Source organism: Notolepis coatsorum (genome assembly GCF_963971535.1).
Source record: "Notolepis coatsorum genome assembly, chromosome: 11".
NCBI lineage: Eukaryota > Metazoa > Chordata > Actinopteri > Aulopiformes > Paralepididae > Notolepis > Notolepis coatsorum.
The window spans coordinates 111857677-111877479 of record NC_140175.1 but is presented as its reverse complement, the minus strand read 5'-3'; the positions used below and the strand labels follow the sequence as shown (position 1 = coordinate 111877479).

At 40.2% G+C, this 19803-nt stretch overlaps 1 protein-coding gene across 1 annotated transcript in view; it reads left to right on the top strand.

Annotated features, from left to right (window-relative positions):
* Window positions 1–19467, top strand: part of pcyox1 (prenylcysteine oxidase 1) — a 60305-nt gene extending 40838 nt beyond the window's left edge. Inside the window, exons 6-8 of the mRNA XM_084324632.1 lie at window positions 3217–3369; window positions 12204–12495; window positions 18194–19467. Of these exons, the coding sequence (XP_084180758.1) occupies window positions 3217–3369; window positions 12204–12495; window positions 18194–18572 (824 nt within the window). The 3' untranslated portion in view covers window positions 18573–19467. The remainder of the gene's footprint in view (window positions 1–3216; window positions 3370–12203; window positions 12496–18193) is intronic.
* The last annotated feature ends 336 nt before the right edge of the window (window positions 19468–19803 follow it).

Genomic DNA, 19803 nt, shown 5'->3' with positions numbered 1-19803 from the left:
CCAGAAATCCGGAAAATGACTGTGGATTGCCAGCGCTATTTGTCTATGGAGAAATTCCCCTTCTTTGCAGGGCTATAACTTTTTAAATTCTATTGCTACATTGCCATTATTAGGGCCCATTCAAAGTCCTATATGTATTGTTCATTGTGTAGCAATGTTAAACTTTTTCATTCACATATTCATAGTAAAGTATGGTCTAATGTATAAGTATGTTTTCATCTCTTTCTGCAGCTTTCTCCAGAACGTGATATATAGCCCCAAATGCATTATATTGATGATGAAATACAGTTTGATGGCAATCGGGGCGATATAAAAAATTTCAATTGGACGTACTTCTAGAATGATCTACGTATGATCTGATGATGACCGGATGGGCGGGGGATCGTTTATAATTCCGTGGGCAGCGTTATATCATTCATCTAGTGTGGGTGATATGTTCATCATAACAGTTTACATGGAATACGATCAAAAATAACGCTGAATCTTACCGTATCCTCCTCGCGCCGTTGGGCGATGAGCGTGGAACAGTCATTTACCTATTATGGCAGGGCAGTACAGTGCGATATATATGTCGCACGTGCGACACTGACGTCAGTCTGTGCGATGAAAGGATTGACTTCAATAGCACTGGTGCGATCGCCATTCCTTTATGCCCACATCGCCCGAAATGAACGTTACATTAGCATAAGCTAACAAGCTAATCCTGATCAGAGGCAGAGCCATAGAGACAGTGTGGACTGGGGAAAGGGTGTGTGTGTGTCGAGAGGAGTGGAAGTTTGAAGACAGACTAGATGATGCGGGGGTGGTGGTGAGTTGAAACAGTGTGAATGAATGAAAACTTTATTTAACAGATTGCAGAATGGGTACAATACAGTACGGCTCAATACACACAATTGTTAAGGGGATGCAGACCATAGAAAGACTTTCGTCTTGTTTACATCAGGGTCCCCCATTGTGTGTGTGTGTGTCCCGACTCCCAACCGACCCCACTTCTATGTTTCAATAAATTATTTGCATTTAAAACTATTAACGCTGACTCATTCCTTCAGTCCACTCAAAATTATGCTAATATTCCTTGTTGTTTATGATATTAATTGAAAATAGCATATGAGAGTATTATAGTAATAATAACACATGGCGATATACTAAAAAGCAATTTATAATTTTTGGCTGGTAAAAAATCTGCCTTTTTTAAATCTACCAGCCAAATGGCTGGTAAGTCAAAAGGTTAAGTTTGTTCCCTGACTGCAACTAAATAACACAAATACAATAGGCACATTTGTGACTGTTACAAATATAACACGTTTTATACTTGTGCTACAAGATTTTGGCCAGTGCTACAAAACTATCAACCTCTGTAGCACCAGTGCTATGTGCAAAAAAAGTTAACGTACAGCCCTGTATTATGGTATGTAGAAATATCGGGTCCATTTCCAGCTTGTATAATAGTATATATGTCCAAATCATGTTGTTTATCGAGTTATTGGCAATCGATCGCTATGTATTGTGTCGAGATCGAGTCCCGGGAGCCAAACAGAGTGCCCGGAAGTAATATGGCCGACCAGCACAACCTCCATAGCACTTCCTGTTTGGCGATTGCGCCGATCGGCCACCAGATGGCGCTCCTGAACCGCCAGAGAGCTCAGTGGGTCCTCCTGGTGGATCTCAGGCCAGCGGAGGGGAAATATGAATCCGATCGCAGATTTTTGAAATATTGATATAAGGACGCTGTACAGCGTCCTCCGGCAACTTGAGCATGGCCGGGAATGACGCTGTACAGCGTTTTCCGGCAGTCAAAGTGTTAATCAAAAACAATCGGTATCGGATCGGTATCGGCCGATATGGCTCACGACGATCGGTATCGGTGGCAAAAAACGTGATCGGGGCATCCCTATTTGCGACCACGTTTCATGTTTATTTCGAGGAAATAATTTATCGCAATAGTTATCGTTATCGTTTTATCGCCCAGCCCTACGCTGAATATATAACACATCTGTCCAGTATGGAGAATTAAACCTACCTACATACTACATGAGCGCTGAATATATAACACATCTGTCCAGTGTGGAGAACTAAACCTACCTACATACTACATGAGCGCTGAATATATAACACATCTGCCCAGTGTGGAGAACTAAACCTACCTACATACTACATGAGCGCTGAATATATAACACATCTGCCCAGTATGGAGAATTAAACCTACCTACATACTACATGAGCGCTGAATATATAACACATCTGTCCAGTGTGGAGAATTAAACCTATACCTACATCCTACATGAGCGCTGAATATATAACACATCTGTCCAGTGTGGAGAACTAACCCTACCTACATACTGCATGAGCGCTGAATATATAACACATCTGTCTAGTGTGGAGAATTAAACCTACCTACATACTGCATGAGCGCTGAATATATAACACATCTGTCCAGTTTGGAGAACTAAACCTACCTACATACTACATGAGCGCTGAATATATAACACATCTGCCCAGTGTGGAGAACTAAACCTACCTACATACTACATGAGCGCTGAATATATAACACATCTGCCCAGTGTGGAGAACTAACCCTACCTACATACTGCATGAGCGCTGAATATATAACACATCTGTCCAGTGTGGAGAACTAACCCTACCTACATACTGCATGAGCGCTGAATATATAACACATCTGTCCAGTGTGGAGAATTAACCCTACCTACATACTGCATGAGCGCTGAATATATAACACAGGGACCCACTAGAGAAACCCTTGAACCTCTCCTTTTTTAATGTGTGTGAATGAGTTAATTCTGAATGATGATGGATGGATGAGTCGTAGTGACTGTTGTTGTCTCTGAGGTGAGGTCTGCTAATCAGTCCCTCCTGGTTGTCCCTAAATCCAGGCTAAAAAACAGGGGGGGGCCGTGCATTTACTGTTGCAGCCCCCAAACTGTGGAACGAGCTGCCCCCCCCACATTAGGCTGGCCCCAACGCTCCCAGTGTTCAAGTCTCATCTTAAAACACATTTGTTCTCCCTAGCTTTTAAGAAAATGTAGTCTGCTGCTGTAATTTTGTTTGTAGTTCTGTGTACTTTGTATTGTGTTTGTGTGTGTGTTTTTTTTTTACTAGTATACCGTATTATGGTTTTTACTGTGAAGCACTTTGGTCAACCATGTTGTTTTTAAATGTGCTATACAAATAAAGTTGGATTGGATTGGTTGTCTCCAGGCGCTGTGTCTCTGGCCGGGGCAGACCCAGGCCTGTGGGCGGTGGACGGGGGCAACAAGAGGGTGTGCTCAGGCCTCCTGTACCACAGCAAGGCTCAGCTGCTGCAGGCTACAGTCACCTCCATCTCCGTCAAGACTCGGCCCTCCAAGTCAGGTGGGTGGGCACCAGCCAGAGAGGGCATAGTTATTATATAGATATTATATAGATATTATATAGATATTATATTTATTATATAGAGGGCATAGAGTTATTATATAGATATTATATTTATTATATAGAGGGCATAGAGTTATTATATAGATATTATATTTATTATATAGAGGGCATAGAGTTATTATATAGATATTATATAGATATTATATTTATTATATAGAGGGCATAGAGTTATTATATAGATATTATATGTATTATATAGAGGGCATAGTTATTATATAGATATTATAGTTATTATATAGAGGGCATAGTTATTATATAGAGGTCATAGAGTTATTATATAGATATTATAGTTATTATATAGAGGGCATAGTTATTATATAGATATTATATTTATTATATAGAGGGCATAGAGTTATTATATAGATATTATAGAGTTATTATATAGAGGGCATAGTTATTATATATATGGCATAGTTATTATATAGATATTATAGAGTTATTATATAGAGGGCATAAGAGTTATTATATAGATAGTATAGTTATTATATAGAGGGAATAGTTATTATATAGATATTATAGAGTTATTATATAGAGGGCATAGAGTTATTATATAGATAGTATAGTTATTATATAGAGGGAATAGTTATTATATAGATATTATAGAGTTATTATATAGAGGGCATAGAGTTATTATATAGATATTATAGAGTTATTATATAGAGGGCATAGAGTTATTATATAGAGGGCATAGTTATTATATAGATATTATATTTATTATATAGAGGGCATAGAGTTATTATATAGATATTATAGAGTTATTATATAGATATTATATTTATTATATAGAGAGCATAGAGTTATTATATAGATATTATAGAGTTATTATATAGAGGGCATAGTTATTATATAGATATTATAAAGTTATTATATAGAGGGCATAGAGTTATTATATAGAGGTCATAGAGTTATTATATAGATATTATAGTTATTATATAGATATTATATTTATTATATAGAGGGCATAGAGTTATTATATAGATATTATATTTATTATATAGAGGGCATAGTTATTATATAGATATTATAGTTATTATATAGATATTATAGTTATTATATAGAGGGCATAGTTATTATATAGAGGGCATAGAGTTATTATATAGATATTATAGAGTTGTTATATAGAGGGCATAGAGTTATTATATAGATATTATATTTATTATATAGAGGGCATAGAGTTATTATATAGAGGGCATAGTTATTATATAGATATTATATTTATTATATAGAGGGCATCGTTATTATATAGATATTATATTTATTATATAGAGGGCATAGAGTTATTATATAGATATTATAGAGTTATTATATAGAGGGCATAGAGTTATTATATAGATATTATATAGAGGGCATATAGTTATTATATAGATATTATAGCGTTATTATATAGAGGGCATAGTTATTATATAGATATTATAGAGTTATTATATATAGAGGGCATAGAGTTATTATATAGATATTATAGAGTTATTATATATAGAGGGCATAGAGTTATTATATAGATATTATAGAGTTATTATATAGAGGGCATAGTTATTATATAGATATTATATTTATTATATAGATATTATAGTTATTATATAGATATTATAGTTATTATAGAGTTATTATATAGATATTATAGAGTTATTATATAGAGGGCATAGTTATTATATAGATATTATAGAGTTATTATATAGAGGGCATAGAGTTATTATATAGATATTATAGAGTTATTATAGATATTATAGAGTTATTATATAGATGGTATAGAGTTATTATATAGAGGGCATAGAGTTATTATATAGATCTTATATTTATTATATAGAGGGCATAGAGTTATTATATAGATATTATAGTTATTATATAGAGGGCATATAGTTATTATATAGATATTATAGTTATTATATAGATATTATAGTTATTATATAGATATTATAGTTATTATATAGATGGTATAGAGTTATTATATAGATATTATATAGAGGGCATAGAGTTATTATATAGATATTATAGAGTTATTATATAGATATTATAGTTATTATATAGATGGTATAGAGTTATTTTTTTTCTTCTTGAGGACATAGAAATTCTAAGTATATGTCTGCATATATACATTATTGTATTGTCATTGTCCACTTAGAACAGATAACAACATTAAACAGAAGAAAAGAAAAGAAAAAAGAAAAAACAAGAAAAAAAGTTCAAAAGTAAATAATAATACAAACAAACACTGACTTGGTCGCACGACAGTCGTCTCAAACGTATATCAAATATATAGCACATGTTTAGGTACCCAAATATGCTTCTCCAATGTATATCCGGTATATCAAATAACTCACGTTGAATTAACGTTCACACAGATGAATACCAACAAGCAGCATACAAATTGCTATTCTGGAATAGTATGGAACTGTACATCATCCACAAGTACAAGGAATGAACCCCACATTTTCTTGAACATAGATGAATAACCTCTCAGAGTGCATCTTATCTTTTCAAGTTTGATAAAGTATAGTATGTCTCTAATCCAGTGAAGGTGAGTGGGGGGAGCAGCGGACTTCCATTTAAACAGAATCAGCCGCCTGGCCAGTAGAGTGGTAAATGCCATAACGTGTGCTTTGTGCTTTGAAAGTGATAACATAGGTGGGGAGTATCCAAAAAGCGCTGTCAATACATTTGGTTCAAGATTTGTCTCAATACTTCCCGAGATGGTTTCAAAAATATTTGTCCAATACCTGTGCAAGGAGGGGCATGTCCAAAACATGTGAGTATATGTGGCTGGGGCCGAATGACATCTATCACATATAGGATCGATATCTTCATACATTTTGGCTAATCTGACTTTCGTCAGGTGTACTCGATGAACAATTTTGCATTGTATCAGCCCGTGTCTTGCATAAATAGAAGAATGAACAAGACGTAGAATGTCAACCCAAATGTCATCCGAAATCTCCTCTAAATCCTCCTCCCATTTACTTTTAATATTGTGTATTGTGGTGGGACATAAGGAGAGAATGAGATTGTACATAGTCGATATCATGCCCTTGATGGAAGACATCAGGGTTAAAAAGGAGTCGATGGGTGTTACCTCTGGAAGGTTGGGAAATATAGGGTTAATGCTACAGACATAGCTACGAATCTGTAGATACCGAAATAAATGTCGGCTATGGATTGAATATTTCTCTGATAATTGCTGAAAGGAGGCAAAAATATTATCTATATACAGGTCACCTAGTGTGTTAATACCGAGTGAGGCCCATAAGGAGAATGCTCCATCCATCAATCAGGGGTGAAATAAAGGGTTAGCTGCTATCGGGGCCAAGTGGGATAGAGTTTTAAACCCAAAGTGGCGTCAAATTCTGAATGTAGTTTTAACGATTATATTTTTGAAGTAGGGGGCCAATGGAGAACTAATGGGGGCATGTATAAGACCGGTTAGTGAAGCAGGTTTGACGGATGAGGCTTCGATGTCAACCCACATAGGGCACACCAGAGGTTTGTCTGACTGTAGCCATTGCTGTATGATTCTGAGATTGGCTGCCCAATAGTAGGCTCTGAAGTTAGGTAGAGCCATGCCACCCAGAGATCTACTCCTTTGTAATAGAGCTTTACTAATTCTGGGAACTTTGTTATTCCAAATAAATTTGGACACTAGGCTGTCAATTTTTTTAAAGAATGAGTGGGGAAGAAAGATAGGCAGGCACTGGACAAGATAAGAAAACCTTGGGAGAGAGTTCATCTTAACGCAATTGATACGTGCAGCAAGAGAGAGAGGTAATAATGACCAACGTTCAAAATCTTCCTGAAATCGAGTCAGTAGAGAGCCAAAATTAAATTTGAATAGGTCCCCAAATGTATCCCTAATTTGGATACCGAGATATTTGAAGCCATGGGGGGAAATTTTCAATGGGAAGTTATGCAGTGGATAACTTCGAGCTTCTGCATTCAATGGAAGAAGTTCACTTTTGTCTAAATTTAGTTTATACCCTGAAATACGGCCAAATCGGGTGAATATGTCAAGTGCAGCTGGAATAGATGTGGAGATGTCAGACACGTATAGAAGCAGGTCATCTGCATATAGGGAGGTCCTCTGTCCAACACCCCCTCTGATTATACCTTTTATACGAAGGTCTGATCGAAGTGCGATGGCCAACGGTTCAATGGTAACATCGAACAGGAGTGGGCTCAAATTGCAACCCTGTCTCGTGGAGCGGTGTAGATGGAACTGTGCTGAACGTGTGTTGTTAGTCCTTACTGAGGCAGTGGGAGAGGTGTAAAGTAATTTCACCCAGGCTACAAAGTTATCCCCCAGTCCAAACTTTTTCATGTGTCGAAAAGATATCCCCACTCCACATGGTCAAAAGCTTTGGCCGCATCTAGTGAGATGACAGCCTCCGGGCTAGTTGTGGAGGAAGGGCTATATATAACATTAAAGAGACGCCTAATGTTGGAAAATGAATATCTGTTCTGGATAAAAACCTGTTTGGTCTGGAGAGATGATAGTGGGAAGGACAGGTTCTAAGCGCATAGCTAAGAGCTTTGATAGAAGCTTTAAATCTACCGTCAACTGACTGACAGGACGATAACTTCCACAGGATAGGGGGTCTTTATCTTTTTTTAGCAACAGAGAAATCGAGGCTTGAGTAAGGGATGGGGGTAACTTAAGTGACCTAAATGAATCTGCATACATGTCAATTAAAATGGGTGCCAGTTTATCAAAGAATTGGTATAGTTATTATATAGATATTATAGAGTTATTATATAGATGGCATATAGTTATTATATAGATATTATAGAGTTATTATATAATAATAATAATAATAATAATAATAACTTTATTTGTATAGCACTTTTCATACAGAGGTTGCAGTTCAAAGTGCTTCACAACAGTAAAAAATACAGGCATAAGCGAGCATAAAAATTAAAAATGTAAATACAAAGAGGTAGCAAGGTTATGGGATTGCCCACCAGTTAAGATATTCTGGAAAGAAGTGTCCCAGCAATTATCAAATTTCTTAATTCTGGATATACCTGTACACCCCTCTGTATTGCTGTTGAATGATGTTTTTGAGTTTGCAGTCCCTATACAGCTAAAGAGATTAGTTTTATCTGGTATCACAGCGGCTAAAAAGCTGATAGCATCACAATGGTTTCAACCGGAAAAAATGTGTAGGAAGGTTTGGATTCTTACATATCTCGATGTGATTTATCTAGAAATATCTACAGCAAGGATTTTAGGTGTCAGTGAATCCAAAATTGCAATGTGGTTAGAAGTGGTGGAGAGAATAAAAGCTAGCATATGAATTGTAGTGCCTGGTAAGGAGCGAATGATAATGGATGGATTATCCAAGTGGGGGTCCGGGGGGGGGGAGCGAGCGAGAGCATATTGTTTATTGTTTAAAAGGATCCCCATTAGCTGTCACCTAAGTGGCGAGCTAGTCTTCCTGGGGTCCACATAGAAAGACAACAGAAAACACAAAACATAACAACATGAGATACATATGACAATCACAATTAACAATGATAATCTAAAAACAGTAAAACATTGTAGACATCATTATCTAAAAACATTGTAACATTGTCTAAAAACAGTAAAACATTGTAGACATCATTATCAACATCAGAATATTTTGCTCACATATTTAAGTAGTGCATTCTCAGGTGGTATTTGAAAGACACTTTACTATTCAATTTACTTATGTTCAGTGGGCAGTTATTCCAATGATTGATGGCACGATAAACAACAGTCCTCTTTAAAGCATTTGATTTTGGACGTGGTAACATAATCTGTCCATCATCAGCTGACCTAGTAAAATAAGAATGAACCTGACTGCATACCATATGTGTGTAGGGTATTAGATAGCAAGTATTAGGTATATATCTCGTATAATACATTTATTTAAATGGTGATTTAATTGGATGTGTACTGTTAATTAATGCTTGTATATCTAATTTTATGTTGGTATGTTTATGTTTATGTGTATGTTTAAAAAATAATAAAAAAAAAGAAAATATAAAAAAAAGAGGTAGCAAGGTTAGGCAAATCAGTTCTTCAGCAATACAAATAATAAAATAGAATAGATTAGATAGAGTAAAAAAGTGCGGTTTGATTCAGTTTAAAATAGGCAAAAAATTATAAGATATAACGGACAGTAAAAAGTGTTCAATAAAGAAAAATATATAACAACAGAGCAGTGTATCGCTCTTAGTACTTTGAGTTTCCATCGCTCTTAACACTTCTAAGTTACCTTATAGAACAACAGAGCAGTGTGTCGCTCACAACAACAGAGCATCACTCTAACATCATAGAACCGACATATGAATTTCATTGGAAGTGTATGAAAGTAGGTAGGGTACAGTTTGATTCAGTAATAATACAAATAATAAAAATAGTTTAAAATTATTCAGTTTAAAAATAGTCATCAGTAAGAAGTAAAAAGTGTGATAAAATAGTTCTCTTAAAATTACAGTGCATACAGTAGGAGGTAGTGAGATAAAATTAGCATAGAACCGGCATGAATTTGATAGGCAGTGTATAAAAGTAGGCAGGGTAAGAATAGTGCAGGTAAGTACAATTTGTGTCAGGATATCCCTGATGTTTCTATAATAATATTTCCCCTTGCCACTAGGTGGTAGCAGATATCTATCTTCAAATATTTGCCTGCATTACCCCACAGTGAAATGCCTGAGTCTTTTTTTTTTATCCACTTTTTCTCCCATTTTCTATTTTTCTCCCATCCCAATTTTCATATCGTCCAATTCAACCCTCCCCTGTCTTCAAACGTTGTTTCTTGCCTCCCACAAGCCGGCTGCAATGTGGACTAAGTCATACATAGCACGAGTCCCCTCCGATACTCGAGGTAACAGCCGTCGCATCTTTTCACCTGCGCGGCTCGATCTTTCAGCGTCGGGGGTCTGGGCTTTGGAGGGGCCCCGCCCCCGTCGCTTCTTGATTCTACTGCGCAGGCGCACCAACCGACCTGTAGGAGTCACTGTCCACAACGCCCGATCCCCACCCTTCAGTTTCCCTCCCCGTAATACGGCCAATGTGTATTACTGTGGACGACCAGCTAAACTGAAAGCAATGTGGAGAGCGGGGCTCGAACAGGAGGCATCCTGTTCGAGCCTAGTCTCCAGCATTCGTTGCGAGCGCCTTGCCCACTGCGCCACGTAGCCGCCCGGTTTTAAGCTGTCTTTTAAAGATGTCTAGCGAGTTGGCTTCTCTGATGTGTTGGGGTAGTTTGTTCCACAGTTTAGACTAGAGTGTTGGCGATGTAGCTAGGTCCCTGTCCATTTAGAGCTTTGTATGTAAGGAGAAGGACCTTAAAGTCAATTCTAAATGTTACAGGAAGCCAGTGTAAAGCAGCTAAGACTGGACTAATGTGCTCTCTCCTTTTGGTTCTAGTTAGCAGTCGGGCTGCAGAGTTTTGGATTAGCTGAAGCCTCTCTGTGGTTTTCTTAGGGAGACCTGTGAAATGTGCATTACAGTAGTCTAACCGGCTAGATATGAATGCATGAATTAGCTTCTCAGCATCGTTCTGATTAATAAATGGTCGTACTTTTGCTATATTTCTGAGATGGAAGAACGATGTTTTCGTCACTTTGCTAATATGAGAATTGAAGTTCAGTTCTGAATCTATGATAACCCAGAGACTAGTGACCTCAGATTTGATCCAAGGGGTTAGTCCTCCCAGGTTCTTTATTAATGTTTCTTTTTTAGTTTTGGGGCCGATAATTAGAATTTCAGTTTTGTTCTCGTTTAGTTTCAGGAAGTTCTTACTCATCCATTTATTTATTGCCAGTAAGCAGTCTGTAATGGAGCTAATCGCTGTATTATTTGGTTCAGCAGATATGTACAGTTGTGTTAGTTTAGGTTTGTGTTAACGTTAGATAATGTACAAAATAAACTTATTTCCGCTGCTATAGACGTCGCTCTTTTATTTTGGAACCCCCCCCGACCGGAAGTTATTACCCGCGTTATCTGCTGAGTGTCCGGTTGTTGGTTTTCGTTAGCTACAGTAGCAGCATATCAACACCAGCCATGGGAATACTGTTTTCTAAATTGGGGAGGCTTTTAATCGTCAAGGTAAGAGGATTTTAAATCATGGTATCCATAAACTTCAATCGGTTCGGATCCTTTGAATGAAATGAGAATGTAAACAAACATGGCGTCACGTTAGTAAGTATCACTGCGTTGCGTGAGTGGTTCGGCAAAAAATTGTTCAGAGTATATTTGCTTAGAAAACGTAATTGTCGAATTCAATAATTTTTTATTTCTCCACATGGTAAATACACGGGTCACAACATGTTTACAGGAACGTTTTGGAGTGTATTTCGTGACTGTAGGGCACTGTAGGGAACGTCAGGGTACAGGGCTGACCCACTTCCAGTGATGAAGCTAAGCTCCGCTAACGGAGCGGCTGTTCCCTAAGCCTAATGCACGCACAGAGAAGAAAAGGGTATGTATCTTCTGGTCTAACTCCAGGGAAGATGGCAAATAAGCAAATTTCCCAAAATGTTGGCGTTTTCCTTTAACTGGAGAGGGAAATAGCCTTGGACCTCTCCTATCTCATCAAACCTTGATTCGTTGTTAAAGAGACAGTCAGACTGTAGAAATAGTCTGCTGTAGTCAGACTAGTTTACTAGTTGGTCATATTAAACTAGTCAAGCTGTACAGAAATGTAACACCGATGGATTGGACATACAGTAGATCACATTTCCATTACAGAGACTAGAGAGTGTAGAGTTATTATATGGAGAGACTAATGTGTATCTCTCCTCCCTCTCCTCAGGCTCCACAACCAGCTTCTACGAGCTCAGCTACGTCGGGGAGTCAGGCTCTGCCCACGCCCTCTATGACATCGTGATCGTAGCCACACCCCTCCACCAGGGCAAGTCTGACATTGCCTTCTCGGGTTTCTCTCCACCAATCCCGTCTCAGTTCCCCGGCCGCTTCCAGCAGACCGTGGCGACGCTGATCTCCGGCCGGCTGAACGTCTCCTTCCTGGGGAGCCACGCCCCCGCGGACCACTTCACTGTGTCTGACATCCTGACCACCGACGCCAAGGGCTCCGTCATCATGAGGTCAGTCTGACGGATGGATGGATGGATGGATGGATGGATGGATGGATGGATGGATAGATAGATACGTAGATAGATAGGGAGGGTGGGTAGCTAGGTAGGTAGGTAGGTAGGTAGATATCTAGATATGTAGATATGTAGATATGTAGATAGATATATAGATAGATAGATAGATAGATAGATAGATAGATAGATAGATAGATAGGTAGATAGATATGTAGATAGATATGTAGATAGATAGATAGATATGTGTAGATAGTAGGGGTGGAACGGTTCACAAAATTCACGGTTCGGTTCGTATCGCGGTTTTGGTTTAACGGTTTTCGGTTCAGTTCGATATACGTTTTTTTTCTTTTTTTTGTAACACTCCAAAAAGACCATACATCAGCATAAGATATATAGTCTAATAATCCAACTTTTCAGTTATTCTCAAGGACGTAGTCATGCAAAATCTGAAAGAATGAGGCAGTTTGACACCAGGCACATTATTTTGACAGTGACCGGTTAGAGCTAGGAGAGATGTTGGTACAGCAAGAGGGGCATTGCTGATTTAAACATGCTTCTCATTTATTTGGTAAAAAATAAGGTTTACAGCGGTTTGCCTTAAATACAAAGACTGAACTGGCACACAAAGACCGAACTGACTGAAAAATATAGGCAATAAAAGTATTAACTTAGTGCAAACAAACAAATTAATTCTATTTTTTGTGGCCACATTATAGACAAAGGCCATCAACATAAAGTATTGATTGTTTGAAAATTGTATTAACAGATTGCAGAATGGGTACAATACAGTACAGCTCAATACACACAATTGTTAAGGGGATGCACAGAGGATGCACAGAGTATGCATATGCTCAACAAGCACTAGACTTTCTTATCAAAAAGGAAAAGTCAGTGTTATTTTAAATAAATAAATCATGTGTACTAAATATATATTTACTTTTTAATTGCATAAAACATTATAAAGTATTCTCTTATGCTGTTTTTCACTGCATGGTACCTAATCAACTTGACTCGCTTTTGCTATTTGAGTCTTGCTAGCCGTATTTGAAGTGACATCACACCAGGAAGTAAATAGTCAACAATAACACACATCATTGGAACCTGGAGAAGCCCTTATGATATAATATAAACGAACAGCTAATAAACGTGAAGTTATCTTTAAACCTCTGTTGTCAAGCCTTGTCAATATACCCCCCTTCCCCACTAATGGATCTTGTGTCGTGGAGTCACTTCGCTGTGAGCATTTCCGCGGTTAGCTGGCGGCTAACGTTGGTTAGCTTGTGGCTAACGTTGGTTAGCTTGCGGCTAACGTAACGTTAGCGTAGCTTGCGGCTAACGTTATAACCGAACAATACACACATGCCCCGAACCGTGGAGGTTGTATCGAACGGTGCACGGTTCAAATGCGAACCGTTCCACCCCTAGTAGATAGATAGATACGTAGATAGATGGATGGACGGACACTGATTTATTTTGTCCAAAATCACATTATATTTCAGATTATTATTCATCATTCTTCATAATACAGGAGTACAGGAGAGTGAAATCCTTAGGTTTAACTGCACCAAATAAACTGCACTTTACACACACCGTATCCACACCATTATTACTGTAGTATATTATTTTGTATATTCTATACAGTATTATAGATCATACCCCCTCCGTCGGTGTTACTGACATCAAAACCTCATGAAAGCTGCTCAGCTCCTCCAGTGGGGAGGCAGCGACGTGAGTCATGCTGCTGGGTCTCCTGTTAACACTTTCAATGCCAACAACGATATACTCGTTTGTTCATGCCGACCGTTCAGTGCCAACGACAAGAGATCTCTCCTTTTTCTTTTATTAGCGATTTGAATTCATATTTCATCAATCTAGTCTCACGTTAGTGCTGCAAACTCTCTCTGAGCTCCATTGGGAAAATACCACCCCCTATTGTCTCTCCCTGTGGTACTGCACCCCTTTGGAATGGATTGAATGAAACACATGGGGGGGGGGAAGACTTGTTACTTCTCGGTCAAGTCACCCGAGAGGATCGGATTCATTGCCGAGCCAAAGAACAGCGTGGAATACATATTTCCAGTACCCAGCGTTGGATCACTAAACGCGATCGATATTTGGAATGGCAATCAGGAATTGGAATAATCTTTTTGGAGAACATCTGATCTGAGGTAAGGAATCTATTTTACCAGTCTTAGGATAATCAGAGCTTTTTTCACAGAGATATCAACGTGTGCCCTATGTGTGTGTGTGTGCTGATCAGGAAATGAGAGAATCGATTTTTCAGCTCGCTTCTATAGAGTGCATAAGTATACATATACTACAAAAATGATTATTTTACTAGGTCAGCTGATGATGGACAGATTATGTTACCACGTCAAAATCAAATGCTTTAAAGAGGACTGTTGTTTATCGTGCCATCAATCATTGGAATAACTGCCCACTGAACATAAGTAAATTGAATAGTAAAGTGTCTTTAAAATACCACCTGAGAATGCACTACTTAAATATGTGAGCAAAATATTCTGATGTTGATAATGATGTCTACAATGTTTTACTGTTTTTAGATTATCATTGTTAATTGTGATTGTCATATGTATCTCATGTTGTTATGTTTTGTGTTTTCTGTTGTCTTTCTGTGTGGACCCCAGGAAGACTACATGTAGCTCGCCACTTAGGTGACAGCTAATTGGGATCCTTTTAAACAATAAACAATAAACACATATACTATCGATAATCTAGCATTTATTTGAAAACGATTCATAAATAGCCCGAAAAATTGCCGGCTACGCGGCGTAGTGGGCAAGGCGCTCGCCACGAATGCAGAGACGCTGGGCTTGCCTGTTCGAGCCCAGCGCTCCACATTGCTTTCAGTTTAGCTGGTCGTCCGTACTAATACACATTGGCCGTATTATGGGGTGGGAAACTGATGGGTGGGGATCGGGCGTTGTGGACAGCGACTCCTACAGGTCGGTTGGTGCGCCTGCGCAGTAGAATCAGGAAGTGTCGGGGGCAGCGTGAGCCTCCCACGCGCTACTCCTCGCCACTGAGAGATCGAGCTGCGCAGGTGAAAAGATGCGACTGCTGTTACCTCAAGTACCGGAGGGGACTTGTGCTATGTATGACTTAGTCCACATTGCAGCCGGCTTGTGGGAGGCAAGAAACAGCGTCCGTGACAGGGGAGGGTTGAATTGGATGATACGAAAATTGGGATGGGAGAAAATATATAGAAAATGGGAGAAAAAGTGGATAAAAAAAAAATATTTTTTGTGTATTCCAGAATATTCCAGTAAAGGGCGATTATCACAGAATCTTTATATTTTCCTGAAACTTAAAAAAAAACTAGCGTTTTTCAAAATGGTATCAAACGGAAATGAACCGATTAAAAAAAACAATCTGTTTCGACAATGTTGACTGCAAACAAGTCATTGATAAGCAACGGCCAGATTAGACACATAGCCATAATTTAAGACATAGTTTATGCGTTTGCAAATATGAGAGCTCTATCATTGAAGTGGGTGGTGGCATTCAAGGGGGGTAAGGTGCACCGCATGGCTGGCACTGAGTGTGTTAAGGTCCCATGTTGTGTGGAGTCTCTGCCACAGGCTGCTCAGCTGTGTCTCCATCTTCTCCCTGTATTCCCGTCCGGCTGCTGTGAGTCACGCTGCAGGGATTGTGTTTTGCTTCCTCATCTTCCTCCTCTTCTCTCCTCCTCCTCCTCTCTCCCTCCTCTTCCTCCTCTTCCTCCTCTCCCTCCTCGTCCTCCTCCCTCTCTCTCCCTCCTCTCCCTCCTCTCCCTCCTCTTCCCTCCTCTCCCTCCTCTCCCTCCTCTTCCTCCTCTCCCCTCCTCTCCCTCCTCTCCCTCCTCTTCCTCCTCTCCCTCCTCTCCCTCCTCTCCCTCCTCTCCCTCCTCCTCCTCCTCCTCTCCCTCCTCTCCCTCCTCTCCCTCCTCTCCCTCCTCCTCCTCCTCTCCCTCCTCCTCCTCCTCTCCCTCCTCCTCCTCCTCTCCCTCCTCTCCCTCCTCTCCCCTCCTCTCCCTCCTCTCCCTCTTCCTCCTCCTCTCCCTCCTCTTCCTCCTCTTCCTCCTCCTCCTCCCTCCTCTCCCTCCTCTTCCTCCTCTTCCTCCTCTCCCTCCTCTCCCTCCTCTCCCTCCCTCTCCCTCCTCTCCCTCCTCTCCCTCCTCTCCCTCCTCCTCCTCCTCTCCCTCCTCTTCCTCCTTGCTTCCCGAGGCGAAGGCACCGTCTCTTTCCTTTAGGGGCCACACACACACAGAGCTGTTGACCCTCCTGGGGCCCATGTACCACTGCTGCTTCTCTGTACCGTAACTCTTTGAGTATTTGCTCTATCGAAAAATGATCAGCGCCGTCTGAAAGCCAAGGAGCTGAGCTTTCCTTCTCATACATTGCAAAATACTTCTCATACAAAAACTGTGTGGGAGTTATTGAGGAGGTAAACACAAGTAGAATTCTACCTGCTTCAAGGTCAACCACTAAGGTAAAAATTCCGCCTAGAAGAATGTGAGTAACAATTGGCCTAAAAAGCATAATCTAAAAGGCCAGGATTAAAAAAAAAATTATTGCAGTGGCATAATAGTTCCATGTTCAACATTTACACCTGATAAGCTGAATTGCAGTGTCGGTCTACTAAAAACCTGTAAAAATCCCATTCCGATTTTTTTTTCTTGTCTAATAACAGTTTGATACACACTCAACACATACAGTAAAGTTCAAACAATAACAGACATTGAAAGCTGAAGAAGTTCTGAAAAAAGGGTGAGAAGCACTTATACTCACAGCCAGTGTGCGATCCATAGCATTATCTTTGGGTGAGCCTCGTCGGGGGGGGGCGCCTCTCAGCGGAAAAAAACTCAGAGCGTGTTTTTATAGTCACATATTTGTCATGTGTAGGTGGGTTTTCCAGCAAACTCACCACTCTCGCTGCCGTTGAATTCGTAAGGGCTGCTACCACATAGTAGTACTTGGTGGCATCCGCGGTAATATTCCTGAGAGCGAATTGGGCTTCGGCTTGCGCGAACCAAGCGTTGGCACTCTGCGCAGCTTGAGTGAAACTGCGTTCTGCGATCTGCGTTCTGTTGTTCAGTTGACATGTTCGATATAATCTCCGAAATACGTCCAAGGGTCACAAATGTAGGAATGCAGTAATGATAGCGTAGACTGAGTCGTGTTCCGATGCAAAAACGCTAGTTTATTACGCACTCTACTGTCGCACAAACAACACCCATTCAACTTTCACTGTCTCTCTTTAACTACGTCATCCCCCGCTAAGGGTCATGGGAGATGTAGTAAACACCACAAAAGGCTAGAATGCCGTGAATTATGTCCCAGTAAGTAGCCACTACACGCAAATCATTAATCATACATCCAAAATAGCATACGTTTATTATTATACACGATGATGATACAGCTCCCAGGGGAGCTTTAGAGACCCCCAGGGGAGCTGATGTCTGATCTAGGGGAGCTATAGCTCACCGGGCTCCCCTCGTGGATCGCACCCTGCTCACAGCACATTCTCTGACAATCACACAGCAATAACAACTACATTATTATACCCAGGTGGACTGTTTCAGGCTTAGGCTTAACCCAGCAGTGCAAGTCGTGCAATATTTAGTATGTTAGCAGAAGCATCAGTCAGATCTAGTTTTTATTGACTGTGTGAACGGTCTTCTCTCCTCCTCCAGTCTGAGCTCCATCGACCCGGTCAGTGTCTCCTCAGACTACCGCCGCCCCCCCGCCAGCCAGGCCAAGGTGTGGAAGGTCTTCTCCCCGCTGCCTCTGACCCCGGACATCCTGCAGAGCATGTTCCTCTCCTGGGAGGCCGTGTCGGAGACCCGCTGGCTGGCCTACCCGTCCTACCGGCCGCCCCAACGCAGGACGCCTCCCTTCGTCCTCCACCACCGCCTCTACTACCTCAACGCCGTGGAGTGGGCCGCCAGCGCCATGGAGATGAGCGCCATCTCTGCCAGAAACCTGGTACTGCTGGCACACAACCACTGGACCGGAACCGCGGCCAAGATAGACCAAGAAGACCTGCATACCAGGCTGAGAGGAGAGCTGTGAGGAGGGTGCAGCCTGCAGACACCCCTCTCTCTCTCTCTCTCTCTCTCTCTCTCTCTCTCTCTCTCTCTCTCTCTCTCTCTCTCTCTCTCTCTCTCTCACCCTCTCTCTCTCTCTCTCTCTCTCTCTCTCTCTCTCTCTCTCTCTCTCTCTCTCTCTCTCCCTCTCTCTCACCCTCTCTCTCACTCTCTCTCTCTCTCTCCTCTCTCCCTCTCTCACACACACACACACACAGAGCAGCAGGCATGTGGTGCTATCTGTAGTCTTATCAGGTATGGAGGTAATATTCTGTCTTTCATATTGTGATATTATTCAGGATACTGCAGTATTCTGTATTTAATATTGTGATATTATTCAGGATACTCCTATACTATTTGGTTTATTCATGTATACCGGAATATGGTTATCAGGATATTAAAAGGGAATTCCAGTATTTTTAAGTATAAAATATATATTTAAATATATAATATACGAATAATAGGGATTTGTAATTGTCCGGTATTGAGGGAGATCGCCGCAAAATAAGCTGCAATGTAATCAGACGGGGGCAAACGTGCACTTATTGTTTTGTGTCTGACAACATCATGTAAAGGATCCCTACAGAGAGAGATCTTTGTGTTGACATTGATTGATTGATTGATTGAAAAGTTTATTAACAGATTGCAGAATGGGTACAGTACAGCTCAATACATACAATTGTTAAGGGGATGCAGACCAGAGAAAGACTTTCGTCTTGTTTACATCAGGGTCCCCCATTTTCAATTCATCATAACATATATGACATACATGACATACAGATAGACAGTACTGCTACATCTATACATTTATGACATATCAGATTTGCAAATACAGTACTGTTTGTGATACAAAAAGTGTCCAGAAAAATAGTGTATATACATTTGACGTAGAAACTGTACATTGGGGGAGGTTGGGTGGGTGGGGTGGGGTTGGGTGGGTGGGTGGGGGCTGTACATTGGAGGTGGGGGGGGGGGACACTGTACACTGTACATTGGAATACTGACAAAGCCATACTTGGTAATTTACTGTACAACTGGGTTAGGACATTTGTAGGGGCCAGTTTCGAATTGCAGTCTCCCGTAGGTGTTCTTTGAGAGTGTTTTTGAAAGTGGGTAGTGATTCACATTCCTTTACAGCTTTGGGTAGGGCGTTCCACATTGATGTGGCATAATTGCGAAACGTGTTTAGTCCCTTGTTTGAGCCGAATCTGGGTTTT